Raw genomic sequence first — 23,823 nt, forward strand, 5'->3', positions numbered from 1 at the left:
CCCAAGTCCCCAGGAACTGTCAGTGGGTTTAGCCGGGTTTTCTGTTCTAATAGCTTTACTGAGATTGACAAAGAAAATATCTCCATGTAATCCCACTGAGATGTTTTCATTGGAAGACCATGGCAGGACTTGTTCACAAAATATCTGCTTTTCCTATAGATGGATGCCGAGAGACAGGAGGCCCAGTGCCAGACTGCCTAGGTTTGGCACTCAAGCCAAACAAGGATGAAGGCCAACCCAGTGGGCGACCGCTTTGAGGGTGGCTGCCAACTGAAAGACCAGCTGTGTACCGGAGATGGAGCCTGAGCTCCAAGAGGAGCGGATGCTTGGCTTTTTGTGTAGACCAGGCTGTCCTCGGTTCCCCTTACCTCCTCCCTGGAAGGGAGAGCAAGGATGACAACCCACGGTCCCATGAAGCTAAGCTACACCGAGATAGCCACGCTCGCTCATACATATAAAGTGTCATTCAAATGGGAATAATTCTGAGAGTGGAGAGAGGTGTTATTTAGCATTATCTGAAACAATAGGCCTAAACTGGGACTGTTGCAGGCAATGGGGCTGTGGGGTCAATCCACTAATAGATTTTTAGCATCGAAGCCCTGGAGAGGGCCTGGCAGATGATCCCGTTCGGTCCTTTGATGTTGCAAGTAAAGAAACAGGCCCAGAGAAATGAAGTGCTTTTCTTATGTTAGAAACTGTGAATCCTAGGAAGAAGATTAAGTTCAGAGGGTGCTTGCTGTGTGAGGGGCATGAGTTAGAATACAATTATTATCATTGTTATTTTACTGAAAAGGGAACTATGGCCCAGAGAGGTTAAAGAACTTGACTAAGGTCACAGTACTTAAGAGCAGTAGATGAGGAACTCAGATCCTGTCATTCTGCCTCCATAAACGACATCTCCAAGAAGCCAGCAGGGACGCAGTGGGGAGCCCTTGCCCTATGTGAACGCCCTCTGTCTCAACTGGGTGCTTTCGGGATGAGGGAATCAAGGCACTCAGTCAGTGTGAATGACGTCTATGGAAAATGGCAAAGAAAATCCATCCTTGCGGGATTTACACTCTGGTGGGAGAGACAGAAGGTGAACCTACGAAAACCTACCATATATGGCAGGAGTGAAAGAAAAAAAAAAAAAGCAATGTGACAAAGCAGACTAGAATAAAATGCTGACTGGGTGGTAGAGACAGAAAGTACTACTAATTTCAAGTACTACTGTGGAAGTGGTGACTGTGGTGGGCTGGAGGGGTCAGGGAAACTTCCTGGAGGTTGTGGCCCTTGAGGTGTTCTGGAAGGTGCCCTTCACCCATCTCAGGCTCCTCCTTCAGGAGGCCACCCCCGAGCCCCTCACTTATTGCCCCGTCTTCCCACCCCCACAAGAGTATCGATGTTTGCACCGGTCTTCTGCCTAGACTTGAATTCCTTAAGGGCAAGTGTGTGCTTTTGGAGACTCATTCATCTTTGTAGCCCCTGTGTCTAGCTGAATGCCTGGCCCCTAGTAGGTCCTCTGTAAAAGTTTGGTGAGTAAATGAGGTCCGGTGAGACAGGGGGCATGTGGAAAGCAGGGCTGTGTAGGGACCGCTGCTTTGGGCAAAGGGAAAAGGTATTTGCAGACACCCAGAGAGCAGTCAAGGAAGGTATTTTAGATAGGAGTCTGAAGGTTTGGAGTGCTGAGTCTTGTATAACAAGAGGAGAATCTATTTAAGACAGAACATTAAAATGCAAGAGAAGGAACAAGAGAAAGAGAAGGAATGGGAACAGGATGCAGGAAGAGTGAAGAATACAGAAGGGCACCAGAGGAATGGAGCAGGAGGATAACATAAAGCACAGGGGCTGGGCAGAGGCGGGGTCAGGGCTGCTGAGCTGGCCCAGAGAAGGACCTGCTTAGGTACCACCTCCTTCCATGACCTCCATCCTCAGGGACTTGGCCGCTCGCTGCTGTAACAGTATGGTAACCAGATGCTGCCGGGCCACAACGCAATGAAGCACCTTGGCTAGGATGGTTCATCCAGATGTGAAAGTTGGAAATACTGCACACTCAGGACTAGACGGGCATGAGGTCACCAAGCGTGGCTCTTTGGGTGTGAATCATGGAAAGGAGACAGCCATTAAGAACTGTGAAGTGAATTCAGGGGCCCCTCTTTTCCCAGACCCCTGTGAGGAGATGAAAGAATATGGCGTCTCTCCTGCTATGCCTTGCTCCCCACCATGGTGAAGCGGCGTTGTCCTAGCCGGTGCCAGCTGTGGCTTGCAGACATGGCTTGGGCGCTTGAGACCAGACACCTAGCTTCTTGAGGCTGGATTTGTTTTCATCTCCCTGCCAGGGTGCTCCTGGGGTACAGGAGCTGGAAGGAAAAGAGCAAAGCCCCCCCCCGCCCCACCGTGTGCGTGTGTCCTCCTGGCCTTCCTGTGATTATAAAGACACCAGTTGCCACGGAAACTGTCACACGAGGAAATTGTCCGATAAGATCACAGCTTCTAGGAATAGGACCTCAATGAGCTGCTCAGAAGGAGCGGTCGGTGGCCTTGGGTTTAAACTGGACACTGGGTGTGGCTGTTTGAAAAGAAACTGGACAAGCCTGGGGGGCCCAGCTTAGTGTAAATCACACATGGCCAAGAGAGAATGGGAAATCCAACTGGTGGTTAAAGGTGCTGGCAAGGGGGATGGGGTTTCTGTGTTTCTTATCAGCTCTGGGGCTTTTATCCCTTAGAAAAGGTCACTGCATACCTACTGGGTGTTGGGAACTGAGCAAGCAACTGGGAATGAAAAGAAAGAATAAGATGGATGACGTGCCTCCAGCGGCAGAACCGGTTTTTGAGAAAAAGGATGGGAAAGTTCCCATGACCCCAGGACTCAAAGAAACACCCAAGGGCACCTGCCACCTACACTTCCTCTGCTCCCCACCGCTGATAAACTTGGCAGCCAGTGCCATTTCCACCCCTGCTGGACAGCTGTCTGCCCCTTGGGGGAGCCCATCCTTTCAGACCTGAACTGCCTCCCTGCCCCCTTCCTTCCCTTTGTCACTCAGAGTCCCCTCTCCTCACCACAGACCACATTGAGATCCTCCTGATCCTGCTACCGAGCCAGACCCACCAAGACAAGGCTCCAAGGGTAATTCATGGAGCTCCCAGTCTCAAGCAACAGGACCGGCCAGGAACGTTTTCCCGGCTCCCCGCCTCTTAAATCAGCCCTGTGTGGGGTCACATGGGGACTCTGTGGGGAAATACCGGAGCCAGTCCCCTCAGAGGACACTTCTTCCAAGCTTTCAGTTCTCTGTGTTTGGGGCAGTGTGGCCATTCGTCATCGTCCAAGAGCGTTCAACATTGGATGGAAGACCGTTAAAATTTTCCAGGAATCAAGAGTGTAGGTAGTGTGCCCAAATTCACACAGCCAGTAATGCTCTGCCTTGACCCAGCCTGTAGCTGGTGCCTTTTACTGGAACATGCACCCTATGGAGTGAGGAAAGAGACAAGTGCTTTGTTTTCTCTGTCCTTTGCCTTCTGACACCTTCAGAGGCCAACAGGCTCAAGGATCCTCCTGGGGAGAAAGACTGCTTCCAGCCCAGGCTGAGTCTTCCCTGGTCCTCACTTGCCACAACGCCTGTCATCAGAAAACCCCCTGCTAGGTCTGGGAAAATGTGCAAATCCATAACCACCCCTATGCCGTGGGCACAAGTGTGCCAACCCCTTGTTTTAGAGTGCGGTCTAGGAGGACCTGCTATGCCAATCATTGACCCATTCGTTGTCCCCAGGCAGAGAAGGGAAAGGAGGCACTGGTATGGAAGTATTCCAGTATTTTTTTCTTTGTAAAGATTTTATTTATTTATTTGTCAGAGAGAGAGAGATTGAGAGATCATAGGCAGGGAGAGCAGCAGGCAGAGGGAGAAGCAGGCTCCCTGCCAAGCAGGAGCCCCAATCCAGGACTCGATCCCAGGACTCTGGGATCGTGACCTGAGCCATAGGCAGAGGCTTAACCAACTGAGCTACCCAGGTGCCCTATTCCAGTATGTTTGATGACTGGAACAGCCAGCCTTGTGAAATCTGGCAGAATATAGTCCTGATGCAAGTGATAAGCAGTGAAATTTGTGCACAGGGAACTGTTTCTGCTGCTGTATCCGGGTCCCTTCCAGGACTTTTCTCTTCTGTGTCTGCTTCTCCCCATGGCATCTGGGGTTCTGTTTTGCTGGTTGACAGCTCTTTTCATCATCACCCCATTGCATCTGCGAGGGCTTAATTTCCCCCCTTTCAGCCCATCTGAACACGCTGGAGAACATGTGCTCCATTTCACGGAGGAGATCATCGAAGGTTCCTAACCTTAGTGAACCTCAGCTTCCCATCACTGTTCGGTCCTATCCCTCCAACACTGTGGGGTCCACCTGAGGGGCCAGCTCACCTCCTGTGATGGGAGAGGCGCTCGCCCCCGTGGATGGTCAAAAGTACCACAAACTCCACATGACAGGTCTTTGCTGACCCTTTGGCTACCCCCACTGTCATCGAGAAAAAGCATGTTGAAGGGCGGTCAGGCCCATTGTAAAGAAACAGAAAGTAAAGCATACTATAAAACGTCCCTGTCTTGGGGTTCAGACTAACCTTCTATCCCCTTCCTGTGAGTTTCCATATTCAGCACTTTTCTTCTTTTCAGCAGTAAAATCATTCTCTGTGGGAGGAGAATTTAACTTTGATGTTTAGAGATGCCCTTTAAATGTGGTTATGGTCAAAACAGGGACTGTGAAAACTCAAAGTCAACAGGCAAAGGTAGATACCACGGGAGAGCTGCAGAAGTATCTAATGGGGACCATGATTAACACAAGGCCACAGCTCTGGATTCTGTTACATGGCATGCCTTTATAGAACCCAGAGACCCTCTTCTCTGAACTCATTTAGGCTCATTCCCTTAATTTATTAAACTCCATTAAATAAAGTACTTTCATCTGCAAAGGATTCTAATTCCATTTTCTAGGAACTTGGCTGGCTGCCTTTCCCTGGGTCGCCCACTGCAGAAGCCCCCTCCCCAGTGAGTGAAGATTTAAGTTGCGGGGGGAAGAGGATGGAGAGAGGGGAAGTAGGGGGACAGAGTTCAATGAAATACCTTAGAAATCAGCAAAGCACTCTGAGTTTTCTTGGCAAGTTTGGCTCTGTAGCACAGCCTGGATTAGAGTCAATGGGCTAGAAGGAGTTTGGGGGAAGAGTGTGGGTTTTGTACTCAGGCTACCAGCAGGGTCATTTGTTAGTTGAGGGACCTAAGGCAAGTAGAAACCCCCTTAAGGCTCAGTTTCCTTTTTTATAATATAAGGATCCTAAAAAAGAAATAGTGGCCCTGGTTATGTGTTTTCTCGATGTCATGGAGGGGTATTTCTGCTAGGTGGTTATCAGAAGAGTTAGGCCTGAACGCTGAGACTGACTTTCCCTCACTGTGTGATCCTAAGGAGTGTGGGCTTTGTGCCTCAGTTCCCCATCTAGCGAGTCCTGGCACTGATTCTTGCAGCTGGTGTCAGCAACCCTAGTGAAAAGGAAACACAGATGATCGTGCTCGGCAGCCTCTGAATCTGGGTTCTCTTGTTGCTGATTAAAATGATAGGAAATCATTTTAATTAATGATTTTAATTCTAGTTTTAATTCATTTAATTCATCTAGATTTAATTCATTTTAATTCTAGTTTCTATGGCTATGTAAGAAACTATACCAAAACTCAAGGGCATACAACTGCTATGGTGGTCGTGGGCAAAACCTTCATCTGCGGCTCATCACCCCCAAGTCTGAAGGTCATTGCTGGGCTGGTGGCTGGTGGCCTCGGGTCCCTCTCCATGTGGGCCTCTCCATGCCTTTCTCTGCCTGGGCTGGTTTGGGCTTCCTTGTGGCATGGTGGCGTTTCTAAGGCCTGGAGCCCCAAGAGAGACCAAGAAGCAGGTGGAAGTCATAATGTTGTTTATCACCTAGCCTTGGGAGTCCTGTAAGGTCACTTCTGCCATCTTCTGTTTGTTGAGGCAGTCGTGAAGTTCAAGGGGGTTCAAGGGGAAGAGAAAGAGAGCCCGTATGCAGACGGGGAGTGGCAAAGATTAGAAATATTAACCTGGCCCTTTCAGGAAAAGACAACCAGGCAGATGTGAGCTCAGGCAGCTCCGGGACTCTCCCATGTGTGGCTTAATATTTGGTGACTGTTGATGTTACCCACCTTCCTCCTTATCCAACTTGTCATAAAGTTTACCTTCTTTTCTTTTTGTCCACCTGCCCTCTGTGGGACTGAAATAATGAGGAAGAAGGGAGTACACGGCCAGCGATTAGAAAAGAGTGAGAAGCAAAAGGCTTGAACTAACAGCTTTAGATGTGACAAGGACACTTCACATGTGACTATGACCAGACCTCCACCGCCCACCCCCCTGCCCCGCCCCCATGAGCTGGATGCTCCCACTGCTGCAGAGTTTGCTGATTTCCAAAAACAGAGAAGACAGGGTATTTTGCTTCCTAGAATCTTGTCTGAATTTTGTATGCTCTCTGGCTGGCAAGCAAAGGGACTTCATGTCATTATGCAAAGAATGTAATAAAAAGCCAAAGCTAGCATGCTCCCTGCGGTGACCCAGAGATGAGCTTTCCAGAGGCCTGGTCTGGGAGTCACGCGGCCTGCTGAGCAGGGCAGCAAGCGGCAGGGAACCTGGTGGGGCTGCTTTTGACAGTCCTTTCACCCACCTCCAGCAAAGCTCATGAACCACAGAGACCTGTCCTTGAAGGGTTCAGGGCAGGAGAGAGGGAAAGGAAAGGGGAGGAAACCACATAGAATGTGTGCTTCTTGGAGCGCCATGTCTTGGGTCATTCCCTGTGCTGGTGTAGAAACTCAATCTAACTATGTAAATCAGGATGAGCGAAGGACAGGGTCTCTCCTCCATGGTTTTGTCTGGAACTTTTCCTCCCCTGAATCTGTTTGGTTCATAAATGTGGATTATATGTGTATTCTTCTGTGGACAGGATCATGGCAGAAATAGAAGGGGAGAAAGTCCAGGGTCCAGACACCGTCTTAATTTTTTTTTTTTTTTTTTTTTTTTTGCTACTCTAGGGGTTTTTCCATCTCTGTTTCAGCAAAGCTTTTTCAGAGATGCAATTGTTTGCTCATCATTAATATCAGCCAGGCCATCATGTGGCCATGCTGTGACCACAGTCCCCTATCACTCAACTGACGTGCACACAGAGAACATATGCCTTAATCTAAGGAAAACGAATTTGGGAAGCTATGTCTGCTAGTATTTTTAAGAAATGAAGGAAGAAAAAAAAAATATATATATATATATATGAGACAAATTCCAAAATGAGGAAAGGTTTTCTTATTAGTGAATTCACAGACATACACATGGTCTTTTCCTGATGTTTACTGCATGTACGATATATGAATGGCGATAAGGATAGGAGTTAGCCGCCTCTGTTTTGATTAGCTCAGCCATGAGTGGCTCTTCCTCTCCCTTGCAAGGCTATTTAACAAAAATTTATCTGCCATCTAGAAGCCTCAATTCAGAAACCAATTTAGAGAGCTCTCAGGCTGCAGTGGAACAACATCCATGGTTCGAAAGAGGAGAGTGGAAACAGTAGCGAAGCAGGCTCTATTCTCAGAAACCTCATGGAATTTGCATTTCAAAATCTAACTATTATCTCCAAACCTGCTAATTTTGAACCTTAAGCAACTTCCGTTGAAGTAACCCACACAGGGGAGAAGGAGGTCTATCTCTGGCTTTATCTGCACTCTCCCCTTCCCCTGCTCCATCTCACAGCTCCAGTACGAGGGTCCCAATGCCATCTCAGCCTTGGGCTTCTTTTCAATGTGAGTATTTACTGTATCCCAAGAACTTTAGACGCTTGATTTGGGAAATTCACTTACATTTACTCATTTTGCCTATATTCAAAATGTACCAGGTGAGGTACTGTTATTATCCGTGTTCTAGAGATGAGGATGTGTAGTTCAGAGAGTCATTCATAAATCACAATCAGTGATGGGTTTATGAGCAACTGCTGGAGAGCAGATTGAAATTCGCATCTCTCCAACTCCAAAGATTGGGCTCTACGTTACAATGAACTCAAGAGCTGTCCTCAAGGCGTGCACAGGCTCCCTGGGAGGTGACGGGCAGCAGACCTGAATCTGAATCCCAGATCACGCTCACTTGGTGTGCGACCTGAGCGAGTTCTTTCACCTCTCTGAATAGCCATTTTCCCATCCGAAAAAAAAATGGGGGTAATAATAGTGCATCCCTTATAGAATTGCTAAGAGGATTAAATTGGATTACTCATATAAACAGTGTCTCACACTTACTAAGTGCTATGATAATTATCTGCTAAGACCTCTTTTCAATAATGAGACCACAGGATATATTATAAGTGATGAACTAAAGGCATTTACCCAAGTTGGGTAAGGACAAGCGCTCCATGGGCCATATCCCTCTGCTGGCTGCCAGGACCAGCAGGGGATCACGGGAAGGAAGGCGGACACAGTCTGGTCAGCATTTCTACGGGCAAATAGGGCCAACCTCTTAGCTCAGAACTCCAGCTGCCTCTCCCGGTAGCTGACCTTGTCGGAGCTTTCTGGCAAATGGACCAAGTTGGGTACTGATGTACTTGGAGTCAAGGGACTGTGTGCCTCCCTCTGGGTCTAGAACTCAGTGGTTGAGGGACCAGAGCATCCTGAATTGCTATATTCCTTCCAGCAATCAGCAGAGCAAAGGAAAGATACTTCTCAGAACCCAGTTACTAAGCACATCCAGGGCTCACTTTCCCAGTGATGACTATGAGGGTGAAGGATTAACCCTAGAACTGGGGGCCACATGGGGCTAGGGAGCCCATACCTTGTGTCTTTTTCACTTTGAAGTCAATTTTTATGTAGCATGCTCTAAAGCAACCTGGATTTTAACAGTCTTTAAAAGAATCATTTGTCTTCTGGGTCATGGCCAAAGTCAATAGAAAAAGTGAAGACGTTACAAACTGAAGGAACTTAGTCAGTCTGAGAATGGTCTGTGAATTTCACACCAAAGGTCTTTCTGAATTCAATCTCTCATCCCAAAATTAAATTCTTATCAACAAGTCATCAGCAAAAATTTCTTGAAAACCAACAACTCCTTCCTGTAAAGAGTTTTCAGTACAAGTAAGAGTTTCATGTTTAAACTTTTAGAAGTTTTGAGAGATTAAGTAAAAGCAAACAGCTTTATAAGACACAAAACAGCAAGAGCTGCACATGTGTAAAAGCATGTGTACAAAGTGTGTGATTGAAACATCTACCAGCTCAATAGCTTCTCACATGATAAAAGCAGCACCTTGGGGAGGCTCGGTGGCTCAGTTGGTTAAGCAACTGCCTTGGGCTTGGGTCATGATCCAGGACTTTGAGTCCCATATCGGGCTCCCTGCTCAGCAGGTAGCCTGTTTCCCCTTCTCCCTCTGCCTGCCACTCCCCCTGCTTGTGCATGCACGCTCTCTCTCTCTCTCTCCCCAGCAAATAAATAAATACAATCTTAAAAAAAAAAAAAAAAGCAGCACCTTGGTGCCTCATCCATATTCATTATCCACGCCCCCAGCAGCCCCCATAGTCCCCAGCAGTGACAAGATGCTCTCACACAAGTCTGTCAGCCACAGATACCCAGTGCCATGTTCCCCGTTTGTCCTTCCTCTAAGCCTGTCCCCTCCTCACTAAGCCCATGCCACCAAAGAGGTTCAGAGAAATCTCCCCATCTTCAAGACAGAAGCATTCTTGCTAGGGGTGTGGTCTTGGGATGCCCCTATGGCTCTCAGTCTTGAAGGGCAAGAGGGGTGCTATTTCCTTTCAGAGACAGTGAGAATGTTCTCCTCCCCAACTTTAAGTTTTCACCAGGGTCTTCAGTCAGTCTGTTTCGCTGCCCAAATCTGTTACTCCCACCTAGTGGCTCTCGTCTCTGGCCTCCTGCTCTTACTAGGTTTCTTAATTTCAGTCCAGCAGACCAGACAGGGAGTTGTTCCTCTTCATCTTCTCTCCCTTCCCAGCTTCTCCCAACCACAGATTCTTTTCTCCATACTGTTATAAGGGAAAAAAAATCTTTTGCTTATCAATGACTAGAAATAGAAAGAGAGAGAAAGTGTGGTGTGTGTATGTGTGAGTATGTGTGTGCCCGCACACACACACCTACCTAAGGAGTATTGATTTTATTTATTTGAGAGAGAGTGTGAGCATGAACAAGGGGGAGGGAAGGAGAAAGAGGAAGGAGAAGCAAGCTCCTGGCTGAACAGGGAGCCTAGTGCGGGACTCCATCCCAGGATCACAACCTGAGCCGAAGGCAGATGCTTAACCAACTGAGCCAACCCAGGCACCCTCTTCTCACTGCGCTTTCAGAAGCTCAAATGAGTCAGAGGGAACTATCAGGGAAGGTTTCACAGGGTGAGGAAGATCTCATTTACCTTAGAAAATGGGAAATATTGGACGTGCATGCAGGTGGAAAGGACAGAGTAAGGGCGCCCACAACACGGGAACTGACCAAGTGTATGTGAGCAGAGCCTGCTGAGTGGAACAGCAGGAATAGTCAGCATCGGGCAGGAGTTGCGGGGGCTGGGGGGATGTCGTGAGATATAAGGGTGGGCAGCTGGGGCAAAGCTGAGTTGTGCGAACACAAGCAGATGAGAGTAGATTTGCTGCAGGCAACATCAAGTGAGCTCTCAGAGGTGTCTGAGCGGGGATCATGGCGGGACGTATTTAGACTTTCGGGGGAGCTCCCTCTGCCCAGGGGATGTGCATGGTGGGCTGGATGAGTGCAGAGAGTGCCCGTGTGTTGTCAGAGAGGGAAGAGTCTGGAAGAGAAAGGCAAGGATGCCCACGTGCCTGGACCATTAGATGAAGACTAGTCAGGCAGGAGGAGAGAGTGACGTTTGGGAGGAAATCAGGGATCTCTCCCCCTGTGATGTTGCCGCCTGACTGGTTTCCTTTGATTGTGGACTGCAGTCCAAAATGAGTTCAAACAGGTTTCATGCCCTTTACCACACCTACCCTTGGTCCTGTAAGCTCTTCGTTCTCATTTCCTTAAGAAGTTTCTCCATGGTCAGCCACCAACACCCGCTGCTTCATCTCATGTTTTCTGTTGCTGCAAGCCTTGCTTTTGCCACCTGTTTGGCCCCCTTGGACATGAAACCCTGCCTCTCTTGCTTCCTGGCCCCCTCTCTTTGGGGATAATGAGGGGAGGGATCTTTCCTGCTTCCCTGATGCTTCCGATTGTTCCCTTTTTTTCCTGCCTCTTTCCTCCCATGATTCTACCATCTTTTTCCCTAACCTAGAGGAAGGGAGATAAGAAATTCTTTCATTGGAAACTCTAGGATGTGTGCCTGATTGACCAAGCATAAAGCCACTTTCCACAGCAGAAGATGATACCCAATTCCTTACACATACATAGTTTCTTTTAGTAGCCGGACTGGTGAGGGTTCCCCTTTACCACCAAAAGTGCACATGTAGGTCCTAGGGGGTAATGCGTCTCTGCTCCTCATGTAGAACCCCCAGAATTTCAGGGACTCAGGTTCAACTCTCTGGTCACTTACAATGTCATGCTTTTCAACTTAAAATCAAAACACCAAAGGCCTGGATGGCAACTCAAAACTGGTCTGGGATAAGGAGCCAGGTCTGCTCCCTAAGTGACATGGAGAATGGGTCAAATCACCCAAAGACAGTGGTTCCAGGAAGCCCAGATTTCCTCTGAACATGAGCAAGGGCACTAAGTGGAAAATGAAGAAGGATCCCAGCATATTTTAGGTCAGGATCAAGAGACACCCACTTGGTTGGGCAAATGTGGGCCTTTCAATATTGCGTGGACAGCTCAGCTTAGAAACTGCTATCTCTGGCCATATCTATATGATCCAAAGCTTTCTGGGGCAGGAACAGACTTCCCGGAGTAGGTTCCAGTAATTCTTCCTCAACCCCAGCTAGAAGCAGCCACAGAAGAGCCTTTCTCATTGAACTCTGGCTGTCCTCCTGCCGGGGCTGCGAATGACCCTGGGAGAAACAGTAAGGGTTAGCTGGTGGAGCAAACTGCAACTTTACGGGTACGGGAGGGCTTACGTAAAGGTGGTGTATCGGGCCGCCATAACAAGATACCACAGATTGAGTGGCTTAAGCCACAGAAGTTTATTTTCTCACAGTTCTGGTGGCTGGAAGTCCAAGGTCAGGGTGCTGGCAGGCTCTGAGGGCTCTTCTCCTTGGCTGTAGGTGGCCTGCAGCCTCTCCGCATGGTGGACTTTGTGTGTCCAGACATCCTCTCCTTATAAGGACACCAGTTAGATCAGATTAGGGTGCATCCAAAGAACCTCCTGTCAACTGAATAGCCTCTCCAAAGGCCCTTTCTCCAACTGCAGTCAGATCCTGAGGTATTGGCATCAGGGCTTTACTCTGTGAATTGAAGGGAACAATTCAGCCCCTAACACGTAGCCTCAGAGAACCTGTCCTTGAACACTAGGAATCATCATAGTTGACATTAATTGGGTGACATTAGGTGCCAGAGACTGTTCTAAGCATTTCCTGGATAGTATCCATCTCATCTTCACAATGACAGATTGTGTAATTATAGATTACATTGATTGTAAATTCATTCTGGGTTATAGATTGTTCCCTTCTTTTCCGGAGCGCGGACAACTTACCTTGGTGTGATTATGTGATCTAGGGAACATCAAACTCTAGTCTGTGACCCCTTGGCCTCTGTGATTTAAGGGGGTTGGAATAGCAGAAGCATCTTATTATGGTGCTTTGGAGGGGAGGAGATCTCTGCCCAGTGCAAGGCTTCCTTTCTCCATCCAGATATCCACAAGACAGACTTGCACCAAGGGATGGGACAGTGTGAGTGGGCAGAGGGTCTTACCCGGGGACTCCCCCATCTGCAGAGCTGTTCCTAGGCAAGCTGAATCATCACAATTTAGACAGGAAGCTCTCATCTCCAGGCGTCAGGCAAGAGGGCATGACGGAGCCGGGTCCCTAGCAGGCAGGCAGCCTCCCAACTGACTCACGTGTAAGATGCCCCCAACACATGCCAGAGAACCCCTGTGAAAGCCGCTGGGCATCTCTTCGAGCTAGACACCTGTCCCAAGAATTTTTCTCATTTAACCCACCTACCAGCTCTGAAAAAGCTATTCTTACTCCCCTTTACAGATAAGGAAACCGAAATTAGAGGCAACCGCAGCCCTGGGCCCCACCCTTCCCTTGTGTGACCTTGAGTTGGATACTTAACCTCTCTGGGTGGGTCTTACTTGCCTCACCTATAATATCAATGCTCACTTTCACATCCCCTTCCAGCCCTACCGACACACAAGCTAGTCAGACGTGGTTCTGCTGAGACCTGAAAGCCGGTGCTCAAGCGCCCACGGAACACTGCGCATGCGCACGGTGTGACCAAGCCCCCGGGCTCCGAGGGGTCCCCCATCCCACCCCACTGCCCCCAAATCCCTCCTCATGCAGGGTAACCCGCAAAGAATGTACTGAGTTCGCATGGGGGTAGACTTGTCTCCCCCACGTCACCCCGATCACTTCCCCCCTCCCCCACCAAGCATGAGTCAGTCAGCAATCTGGACCTCCGGCCGGTGGCCAGGGGTAGCCCTGGGCCACCCTGCCAGTTCAGAAAGAGAGTAGGTGAAGAGTGACACGGGATGAACTGACACTGGGCTTTCGGTCTCCTTCTCTGACCTTCCAGGAGGCTCTGTCGGTGGTGAGCGACGACCAGTCCCTCTTCGACTCTGCCTACGGAGCGGCGGCCCACCTCCCCAAGGCCGACATGACCGCCTCAGGGAGCCCAGACTATGGCCAGCCCCACAAAATCAACCCCCTCCCGCCGCAGCAGGAGTGGATTAATCAGCCGGTGAGGGTCAATGTCAAGCGGGAGTATGACCACATGAATGGATCCAGGTAAGCCTGCCAGGCCTGCGGCGCTCCAGGGGTGGGCACAGCCGGCTTCCAGGTGCGGGGCTAGCGGAGGCTTGTTCCCCTGGTGCCTGAGTCCGGCAGATCTGACTTATGTAGCTTCTGGTGCTTCGGGTGCCTGCTGCAGAGGGGGGCTCTGCTGCTAGGCCAGGGAGCCTGAGCCCGTCCCTAGAGAGATGAGACAAAAGAGGGCTATAGAACGGAGGGCAGGGGCTGGAGCAGGGTCAGGAAGCCACCTCGCCCTCTGAGTCTTGGTTCAGCCCTCAAAGGCCAGGTCAGAGTTAGGCTCATGACCCTATGCTGACACTTAGGGAAGACCCACTTTGTGTCAGGCCCAGGTAGAGTTCCTCTTGGGGATAACTTAGTGAAAACACACTGTCCCTGTCCCGCTGATGCCACTTGACCTTTCTGGGTGGGTCTCAGAGATGACCAAACCAGTCTTGCAGTAAAAGTCCAGAAGTGATGACAAAGGTGAACACATCTGTGGGCTCACTGTGCCAGGGAGGACAGACACATCACACTTGGGAGGTGTATTAGAACTTGGTGATACCCAGGGCAGGAAGACTTTCCTTGTAGGAATGCCGGGAGGAGAGCCCAAGGAGAGAAGATTCACAGGAGCAAGGAAGGGCATGCCTGGGGGATGGGTAGCCCAGGTTTCATTCCCGGCTCTGCCCTTGGACAAGCAATCCAGCTCTCCGAGCACCAGCTTCTCCCTTTCGGAACCAGAGGCCACAGGATTCATAGGCTCCTGTTGATGGTTAACTCTGATGCTGGGGAGGAAGTATCCAGAACAGTGCCTCAGACGCAGAAAGTGCTCGATATTGATAGCGTTCATCCTGGGCAAATGTTTAAAAGAGAGAAAACATCAGTCTTATTCATTAAATATCAGCCCAGTCAATGGGCCTGCAGCACAAGGAGAAAAAAAAAAAAAAATTAAGAGAGGGCCCTGAATGGCATGCTAAGAAAACACAGGATTTTTTTCCATATGCAGATACCGACTCGAAGTGTGGACTTGACATGTAGCTTCTTCAGAGCTTGATTTCCAGAGCTGACAGTCATATACGGAGGGTGGGGAAGGGAAGGAGCGTCAGAAAGATAAGAAGTTAGTGAACTATCCCAGTAAGACACGATCACGTTCTGAATCTGAGTGATGGTAATGATTAGGGAAATCAAGAGAGACAGCTCCAGGAGGGACATATCAAAGGGATCATTAGCGGGGCTGAGATGGACACGTACTGAAGCTTGTTTTGGGGGATGGAGGGTATATGAGAGGAAAGAATAAAAAGATCGTTGGCGCTTGCCTGTTTTTTAGCCAGGACGGTGCTGTTAGCCATGGGAGGTAGGAAAGGAAATGCTTCGAGAACAGATGTCAATGTTCCCTCTGAGATTCCTGTGAGCAATCAGTAGAACATCCAGATAAAAATGTCTGCTAGGCGTTGGAAACTAAAGCTGAGATAATGTTTAGGGGCTGGAACATAGGTTTGGGCATCATCTCTAAAGAGTTGTCACTAAGAAGGGATGAGGTCACTAAGGAAATAAGTCTAGAGAAGGAGAGAGAAGGGGACGAGTGTGCCACTGGGAAGGAGACCTCCCCCAGACAAACCCCCAGTCTCGGACCTGCCTGTGGGAACACCCAGCCCTACCACATTTCAAATCCACTAACCAGAACCAGCCACTGGGATCCCAGCCACCGTCCCAGAGTCTAGCATTTACAGAAGGCTCAGAGGTTCTAAGCCAGGAGCCCCTCAAACGACCTCTCTTCACATAGATAATAAGGATGATGATTTCCCCACAGTGTCGGGAAGGTGCAGTTGTTAAGCACTTTTTCCATACCGTCTTATCATTTGCCCGCTACCGTGATGCTGTGAGAAAATGGTGCAATTACATTTTGACATTTAAAGGCAGATTGGACTTTGAGGGGCAAGGGGGTGATTGACACCTTGTCCAAGGATTTAGAGGAGGCAAAGCCAGCACCAGAGCTGGGCCTTCTGATTCCTGGCCTGTGGGCTGCCTCTCCACCCCTTCCCTCTCTGCCTGTACATTGTGTTTTGGGGTTCATGGTACAGTTTCTGACAGCACCCAGCCTGGCAGTGCCTCCCAAACTGGCCCGACCCCAGAACGAACCTTCCTGATGCTTACTGAAAATCCAAATTCCATGCTTGGAGCGTCATTGGTCTGTTCCAGCCGCATCCCAACCACTCTTGTAGCCTCATCCCAACCCAGACCAGCAACACCTGTGCTACTAGGCCACTCCAGTAGCACCTGTTCTCCCCACTTCTGTTTGCCTTCCTGAAGTCTGTTCTTCAGACAGTGGCTAGAGAGAATCTTCCAGAATTTTTAACCCTTTTGCTCAAAATCCTCTACCGGCTTGCAACAAACTCCACAGCCCTCCTCAAGCCCTGTTCCCCCATCCCTATGAAACCCTTTTTAGCCCTCCTATCTTAAACCTTCCTTCTGCACCAGCCACACAAGACTCCAGACTCCAAGCATCCTCCTGCCTCAGAGTCTCCTGCCTGTGTTCCTTCTTTCTGGAATATTCCTACTCCGTTGAGTCCTATGACTCTCTCTCCCACTTGCTTCAGGTCTCTAATGCATCTGACGGAAAACAGCACCCAGCGCTCTTCACCTCACTCAGATTCTTCTTTGTTCTTCCTGGCTCTTTTCACACCCCTCACTAAAATGCGGGCAGGGCCTTGTTCTGTCTACTGAGTGATGCCTGGCCCTTGATAGGTGCCCAACAAATAGTCATGAAACAAAGAAGTGAATGGATGCATGGCTAACCAGACTCAAAGGTGAAGATGCTTATTCAAAGCCCTGTAGGTCATCGGTGTATATAAGTGGGACTGACACCAAGGTCTTTGGACATTGTCTTAGCTAGAGCCTATGTCCGTGCTCGGGGGAGGCTGCCTGTATGAGTTGGCCGCTCTCTGCCCTGAGGGCACTCCTACACACTAATCCTGGACAAACAGGGTCCCCCAAGGAAATCAGTTTTCAGAACCCGCTGGCCAGCCGTCGCTGACTGCTGTCACACCAGAGGCCAGTAGGAGGAGAACTGTGTGATCACCCCCCAAAGAGCAGACGTGGTATTTACAGGGCTGTGGTGACACAGGGCCCTTGGTTTGATTCCCAGGTCCTGCCCCAGACCATCCACAGTGACAGAATAGGTGCAGAAGGACAGGCGAGTCTCACCCGCCCCAGGGAAACAGGGATGATCCCGTGGGCTCTCAGGAGCCATTGCTAGCACCCTATAAATATTCTCCAAGAGCTCACATGGAAGCTGGCCCAGTGGTCAGCAGGAAGCCAGGGTTTTCAGAAAAATGTCTTTACCAAGGCTGGAACCACGTCAGATTCTATTATTAATTAATCATGCAAAAAGAAGGGACACAATGAAAAAGATGCCAGGCAATTTAAATCTCTCATCATTGACACTGCGTTTCCCTGACCCCGAGTGTTACCAAAATGGCTCCTTTAATACAAAGAGTTCCAAACTTCCAATGAGAAAATCGAAGCAGAGTATCTGTCCCATTTGGGGTCTCGACTCGTGGACTAGATTTGTGGCATCGAAGGCAGGAGCCACCAGCTACATGTGGCTTCTGAGCACCTGAAATCCAAAACCAACATGTGCTCGAAATACAAAATACGCACTGGACTTTGGAGACTATGGGGGGAAAAGGTAAAATATCTCATTAGTTATTTTTACGTTGATTATGTTGAAATGATCATTTCTTTTGGCTGAGTGATAATTTCTTTTGGATAATTTTCTTTTGGCTATAGTGAGTTAATATATTAATATATTTTAAAATTCATTTCACCTGGTTTTTTCATTTTAAAAATGAAACTACTAGAAAATTGAAAATTATATATGTAGCTCACACTGTACTTTAACTGGACAGTGCTGGGCCAGAATGCTTTGGACCATCTCACAATTGCCGGTGCATTCTCTCCACGTTCTCTGATAACTTGGGTTTCTGAGTGACTTCGTGCTTCTTAGAGATACCGTAGATATTTCTGTCTCTGGAGCAGGTATTCTCTGTCCCTTAAAGCTACAATGACCCTCTTGCTTTTCACCCCACTCTTAAGTCCTGTGGACCAGGGGCACAGGGTCACATGGAGAGACTGAGGTCTGGGCAGCTCAGGGATAACCTAGCTGGCCCATGTTGCAGGAGGTTTGCTCTCTTTCTTGTCTCTTCCTGTCGTGCTTGAATCTGTTAGGATGAGTTGCTCTTGGAACAGCAAGGCCCATTGGTTCTGTGATGTACGTAGCCTTCAGCAACTTGACCTTGGGCTGTGGTCTGCAAATGACTCTCAGCTGCATCCTGCCTCTGCCTCGGGGATGGGGAGAAAACATCCCGTGGAGGAAAGAGTATTATTTTACAGGGGGGTGGGGAGAGTTGGGGAAGCAAGGACCTGCTTGCCTTGGGCGCCTGGCATGCAGAATCTGAGTGGGTGTTACTCTACGCTGACAGCCCCTAGCCCTGGCCGATGGGCTCTGGATGCTCTTAGGAGACACGTGGAGACTTCACATTCCACTTTCAGGAAGATCAGCCTCGCACACCTTGTAAGGTCTGTGTCTGTGACAATAGAGCCGCTTTCTCAGGTGCTTCCTTCAGTTCTCAACCTTGCCGTACAGAGCATGTCACCCAAGCTGGGTGGGAAGCCATCCCTGGGCTTCAGCAGAAGCTATGTGCAGTGGTGAAAATAGCTAAGTGGTCAGGGCAAATGGCTAGATTAGGGGTGATTTCCTTCCGTCTCCTTGAAATTTGCTTCTCACTTATCGAGTATTCCTTTTTAAAAACAAGGGACATATCTATGCAGGGGTCCTACAGAAGTGCTAAAGACAACAGGGATCGCTCAATGGTGCAGAGTGTGCGTGACGCATGGAAGACACACGTGATAGGTCCAAAGGTGACTGTGTGTCTTGGGTGGCCTCTGCGACTTTGCATGCACTGTGTGAATACAGATTATCCACCAACCGCACGCCGGCGCCGTGCACTTGTGGTTCTCGGCAGAACACTTGGAGTTGCTGGGGGCTGAGTGGGAAGGTCAAGAAGATGTCTGTTACAGGCTGAAGCGGTCATCTTTGGGAGTAGTCTCTGAAATCTTCTCTCACCCAAATACCCACGCATTCTCACCTTGTTTTAAATTGCTTAACACTTTACAAGACGGCCTTGAAAATCCCTGGCAGGACTTTTTTTTTTTTTTTTTTTTGAAGATTTTTAAATTTATTTGACAGACAGAGATCACAAGCAGGCAGAGAGGCAGGCAGAGAGAGGGAGAAGCAGACTCCCTACTGAGCAGAGAGCCTGATGTGGGGCTCGATCCCAGGACCCTGAGATCATGACCTGAGCAAAGGCAGAGGCTTTAACCCACTGAGCCACCCAGGTGCCCCCACTTCCCCCCGGGCAGGATTTTTAAAGCAGCATTAAATACAGAGCTCCTGTCCCATGGGGAAAGAAAAGGAGAAAGTTGCAGGGCCCATGGCACCTTTGCTGGGGCCTCCCCTGCCAGGGCTTCCTGCTGCCCTGAGATGGAGATGCTTCGACTTACACGCTTGGAGCCTACGCCGCCTCCCTGCTCTATTGTGGCCGCCCCAGGCCCTCTTGTCACCTGTCCCAGGGCTCTCAGCTGCCTGTGGGCCCCCATCCCACGCAAGCAGTAATGCAGGGCTCAATACCAATTAGCAGCAGCGCGGGCAGGCTGAATGGCAGAACGTCTTCCCCTCCATCCGTGCTCCCCCTCACCGCTCCCCCTTGTTTTCATCGGGCCTCTTCACAGGCACCAGCTGCCTCATTAAAGATCAGTCTTCAGGCAGGGCTTCACCTGTACCCACCCTTAGCATAGCTGTCAAGCCCATGGCTGCATGTGAGGCGTTTGCTGGCTACTGGAGGCACAGAGCCCAAGAGCTTGCGAATGGAGGGGAGGGCGGCAGCCAGTGATAAAGGTATGGCTTCCCTTCCCTATCCCCCCAGCAGTCAGGGGAGGGCTGGCCTGGGCAAGCATGATGGTCTATGGTGGGGCCAGGCCTCTCTGAGGGCAACCTTGGTTGGGGGGGGACTGGGAGCGAGCACAGGGAGGGGGCCCCCAAGGCACGGCCAGGGCATGAGTGCCTACACAGGTGCTGGAGGAAGAAGACGGGGGAAAGCAGAACCATGAGAACTTCTGTGGGAGAGGAAATGAGGAGGTTCCCACTCCTGTGCAGCCCCCAGGGCTCACCCCAGCAAGAGAACCCTGGTCCCGAGGGTGGTTCTGAGGTCCTCCTCCCACCCATCCTGTGACCTGGGCACCCACCTCCCCAGCGCTGTGGTGCTCCTGGCGCCTCTTCTTACCCGGTCCCAGACCAGGTGGCCTTTCCCATATATTTCCTCTCTTCAAATTTATTTTTCTCTATACTTGGTCCTGATGCCTGATTCTGCCATAGGCGCCTGTGGCCTAAAGGGTTGTCCCCCTTTGGCAATTTCTGAGGCTCTGACTTTTCACCTCCGCATGGCAAGAGGTCGGCCTTCTGCTCAGCAACTGCCAGAGGCCCAGCCGATGTGGGAAATAATTTTCCAGACCCCGACTCCCTGCTGTTGCTAACGGGCAGCACCCCTCTTCCATCACCGCACCCCTCCCCCAAGTTGGACATTGCTCTCCTCTCTGAGAGTTTTCTCGCCCTTGCCCGTGGCCCTTGCACTCTGGCATCCGCCAGAGGAAGTGTGTGCTCGGGCCACCCCACCCTCAGCCGGGGGCTTCCCAGCCAATGAAAACGCTGCTGTGCTGGTGGAGGGCCAGCTTAATCCTCCAAACTCCTGCTGCCCTTGGGTTGTTTCACAATGGACAAGTATGTTGGGAAAGGCTGCCAGGCCATGGCGGTGCGCATGTGCGCGTGTGCTGGGGGTGTGCCAGTGTCTGTGTGTGCGCACGTGGGTCTGTGTGAGTGTGCTCCCTGGCGTGTGCCCCACAGGCGTGTGTGCCCCCGGCAGGAGGGAGGGGTGTCCTGGAGTGGGGCAGGGGGGTGCGGCGAGCTGGGCGCGGGCTCTGCTGGGACGCAGCCCCAGGGTCTTGTGGTGGCGGCTGGCTTCGTGGCAAACCAAGGTCTCCAACAGCAGAAGCCAGAGGGCCAAACTGGTGAAAAGCCCCGATGTGCTACTGCGTCCCCTCAGACTGCCATAGGGACATTAAACCTTCAACAATCTGGGGCTCTGACGGCTGGTTCTTGGTTCTCTGCCTGGAAAAACAGTAGGCGAATAGTAAAACCTTAAATTCTAACATGTGTAAGTTATACATCTTATTTTCATTTTCAGCCCATGTTCCCCTCTGTAAGACATCAGGAAAAAATTACCGTCTGACTTCTAATATCTCAGTGGACCATTTATCTCCCAGCTATGATAAGTGATCTTCAATATTTTTTTCCTTTCAGATTAAGAAACAAATTCATTTAATTGTCTTTATTGAATGTTCTCTGCCCCCCCCCCCCCTGGCCTGCTGGAGTCCCCCCCGCCCCCTGCACCCGCCCCTCCAGGACCCATTCTTCCTCTCCTCTGTGGTCCCTGCCCTCCCTGCCCTGCGAGGCCCTGTCTGGCAGGACTGGGCTTCTTACGTCCTTGGGATGGTTGGTCCCTGCCCAGAGCAGAGTGAGGAGGGCAGCGGCCAGGCCTTCGGGAAGCCTGGAGTCTTTCTTCGGCCCAAGGTTGGGCCGCTGTAATCTGAACCTTATCTGAACTCCTTGGTCTGAGGGCCTGGTTTGGAGCTCTTGAGAGAACTGGCTGTCTCCCAGGTCTCATGCTTCCTGCGCTGTGTAACCACGGCGGCAGCCTCTCTGGGGCCTTCCAGTCGTCCCCTTTGGTCCCGCGGCTGCTGCTGGAGTGGCCGAACAGAAGCGAGGGCAGGGTGGGATGGCACTTCCCCTGGGCACTCTGGGGGGACCATGATGCCGGGCTTGGGGAGGGTGTGGAACATTCTGCCAACCTCCTCCCAGCCTGGGGGTGGGGGGCACAAGTCGGGTGTCAGCTTAGATCTCCAGACAGCAGCTCAAGGCTGAGCTGAGGCCAGGGAGCAGCCTTCCACTGGCCTACGGACATTGAGGTTGGGCTGGACGATTTTTCCTTTGTGTACTTCCTTAATGGTTCTTCCGTGACCGTGGCCAGGGCTGCAACCTGTCACCAGGGCCACAACTTAGTAGGCTGAAGTTCTTGGATTCTATTCCTTCTTCGTGCAGTACCCAGTTTCTTTGCGTGTGTGCGTGGGCGTGTATTTCAAAGTAAACTCTCTGTCCAGTGTGGGGCTCAAGCTCGGGACCCTGAGATGCTCCACCAGCAGAGCCAGCTGGGCATGCCTGCCTGTGTGTGTTTTGATAGGAAAGCTTAACCCTGAAGACCTGAGTCCTGTGTCCACTTTTATGAACTGTGTGACCCTGGGCCAGTCACCTCACCTCTCAGTTTGCTTAACCATAAAGAGGAGATGTGAACCCTCACCATGGCTACTGTGGAGGAGTCCTGGGAAGTTTAGCTAGAACAGTGTATGAGAAATACATTAAAATCATAAAAGTGCAGTAGATAGAGTCCACTCAGAAAACACCGATTGCTCATCTCCCATGGAAGGCTCGACATAACACACTGAGGTTTAGGAGAAAGGAATGTCAGCCTCTCGGGAGACCCCCAGTCCAGCCAGGGGGAAGGGCCTCCACCAGGCTAACAATCCCATGGTGTGACCAGTGCCAGAACCTCGGGCAGACACAGAGCGCCATGGGGGGTGTAGAGGCCTACTTGGGGGCCACCTGGAGGCCCCAGCAAGGCACCCGTGGGGGGAGTACAGGTTGCCTGGCGACAGGGCTAAAAATGTCCCCTGCAGTCAGATTGGGAGGGTTGCAAGCGCCGTCCTGAGAAGTCCAGACTGTAGTCTGAGGCCAGTGAGAAGCTGCCAGCAGTTTGTAAGTACCGTAATTATAGTATTGGGCTGGGATTTGAAGAAGACTCTGGTGGCGGCGTGGAGGAGAGAAATAAGGCAGCAGCAGCAGCAGCAGCCCTACCCCAAGTGGGGCTGGGAGACGGCGCCATGGTTGTCTGCCCACGCTGGGCTGATGGCAGCTGCAGTGATGACTTCCTCTGGGCTTTGTGTCCTCTCACTCCAGGGAGTCTCCGGTGGACTGCAGTGTTAGCAAATGCGGGAAGCTAGTTGGTGGAAGCGAGTCCAACGCCATGAACTACAACAGCTACATGGACGAGAAGAACGGCCCCCCTCCTCCCAACATGACCACCAACGAGAGGAGGGTCATCGTCCCCGCAGGTACTTTGCGAACCAGGCTGCCGGCTGGCATCTGAGTCCTCGGTTTTCTGGGCTAGAAGTTGGAGGGCATGCTTGTCCCGTGGCCCTGGTCCCTAGGCAGTCCCCTCTTCCCAATGGACATGCCTACTTGGGAAAAAGCTGCTTTTCTCAGTTTCTTCCAACTGCCCTTCATGAGAATATCCCACATGTCACCAGCACCTTCAGACAGGTCACAGCACGCAGACTGTCCCCCAGGGCCTGGTACCACAGGATGAGGCCTGCAAGGGAAGGCAGAGGTGAGGCCGTCGGAATCCAAAAGGAGTCCCAGGAACTCCCGACGGCCCCACCCTTGCCTTGAAGGAGAAGGGGCGGCTACAGAGGTCTGTCATGTCCATCAGGCATGGACTTCCTGGCATCCGCATGGTCCCACCTTTCCAAAACGACAGCCAGCTCTTTCAGTTTCAAAATAGAAATAACTATATTTAACAAACGGAGCGCCTTAATGTGTGCAGCAAGTTAGGTCATTATGTAAAAATAGCCTATTTTTCCTAGGTATTGGTGCTGTTGGTTACAGAAAATAAAAATCATTGTTCAAGCCTTCGGTCCCCTGGCCGGACGCTCCGCCTCTGCTGGACCAGCAAGCTCTGGAGCCTGGTTGGAAAGGGGGTTTGAAAACTGCAACATATAGACTTGGTGCCAGGTGG

The 23,823-nt window shown here is 50.6% G+C and overlaps 1 protein-coding gene across 5 annotated transcripts in view; it reads left to right on the forward strand.

The window, feature by feature from the left end:
• Window positions 1-23,823, forward strand: part of FLI1 (Fli-1 proto-oncogene, ETS transcription factor) — a 122,702-nt gene that overhangs the window by 57,011 nt on the left and 41,868 nt on the right. For all 5 annotated transcript variants that reach the window (XM_082683950.1, XM_082683952.1, XM_082683954.1 and 2 more), the window contains 2 exons: window positions 13,650-13,861; window positions 22,986-23,140. In XM_082683950.1, the coding sequence (XP_082540076.1) occupies window positions 13,650-13,861; window positions 22,986-23,140 (367 nt within the window). The remainder of the gene's footprint in view (window positions 1-13,649; window positions 13,862-22,985; window positions 23,141-23,823) is intronic.

This window comes from Mustela nivalis, assembly GCF_964662115.1.
Source record: "Mustela nivalis genome assembly, chromosome: 9".
In the NCBI taxonomy this organism is placed as follows: domain Eukaryota; kingdom Metazoa; phylum Chordata; class Mammalia; order Carnivora; family Mustelidae; genus Mustela; species Mustela nivalis.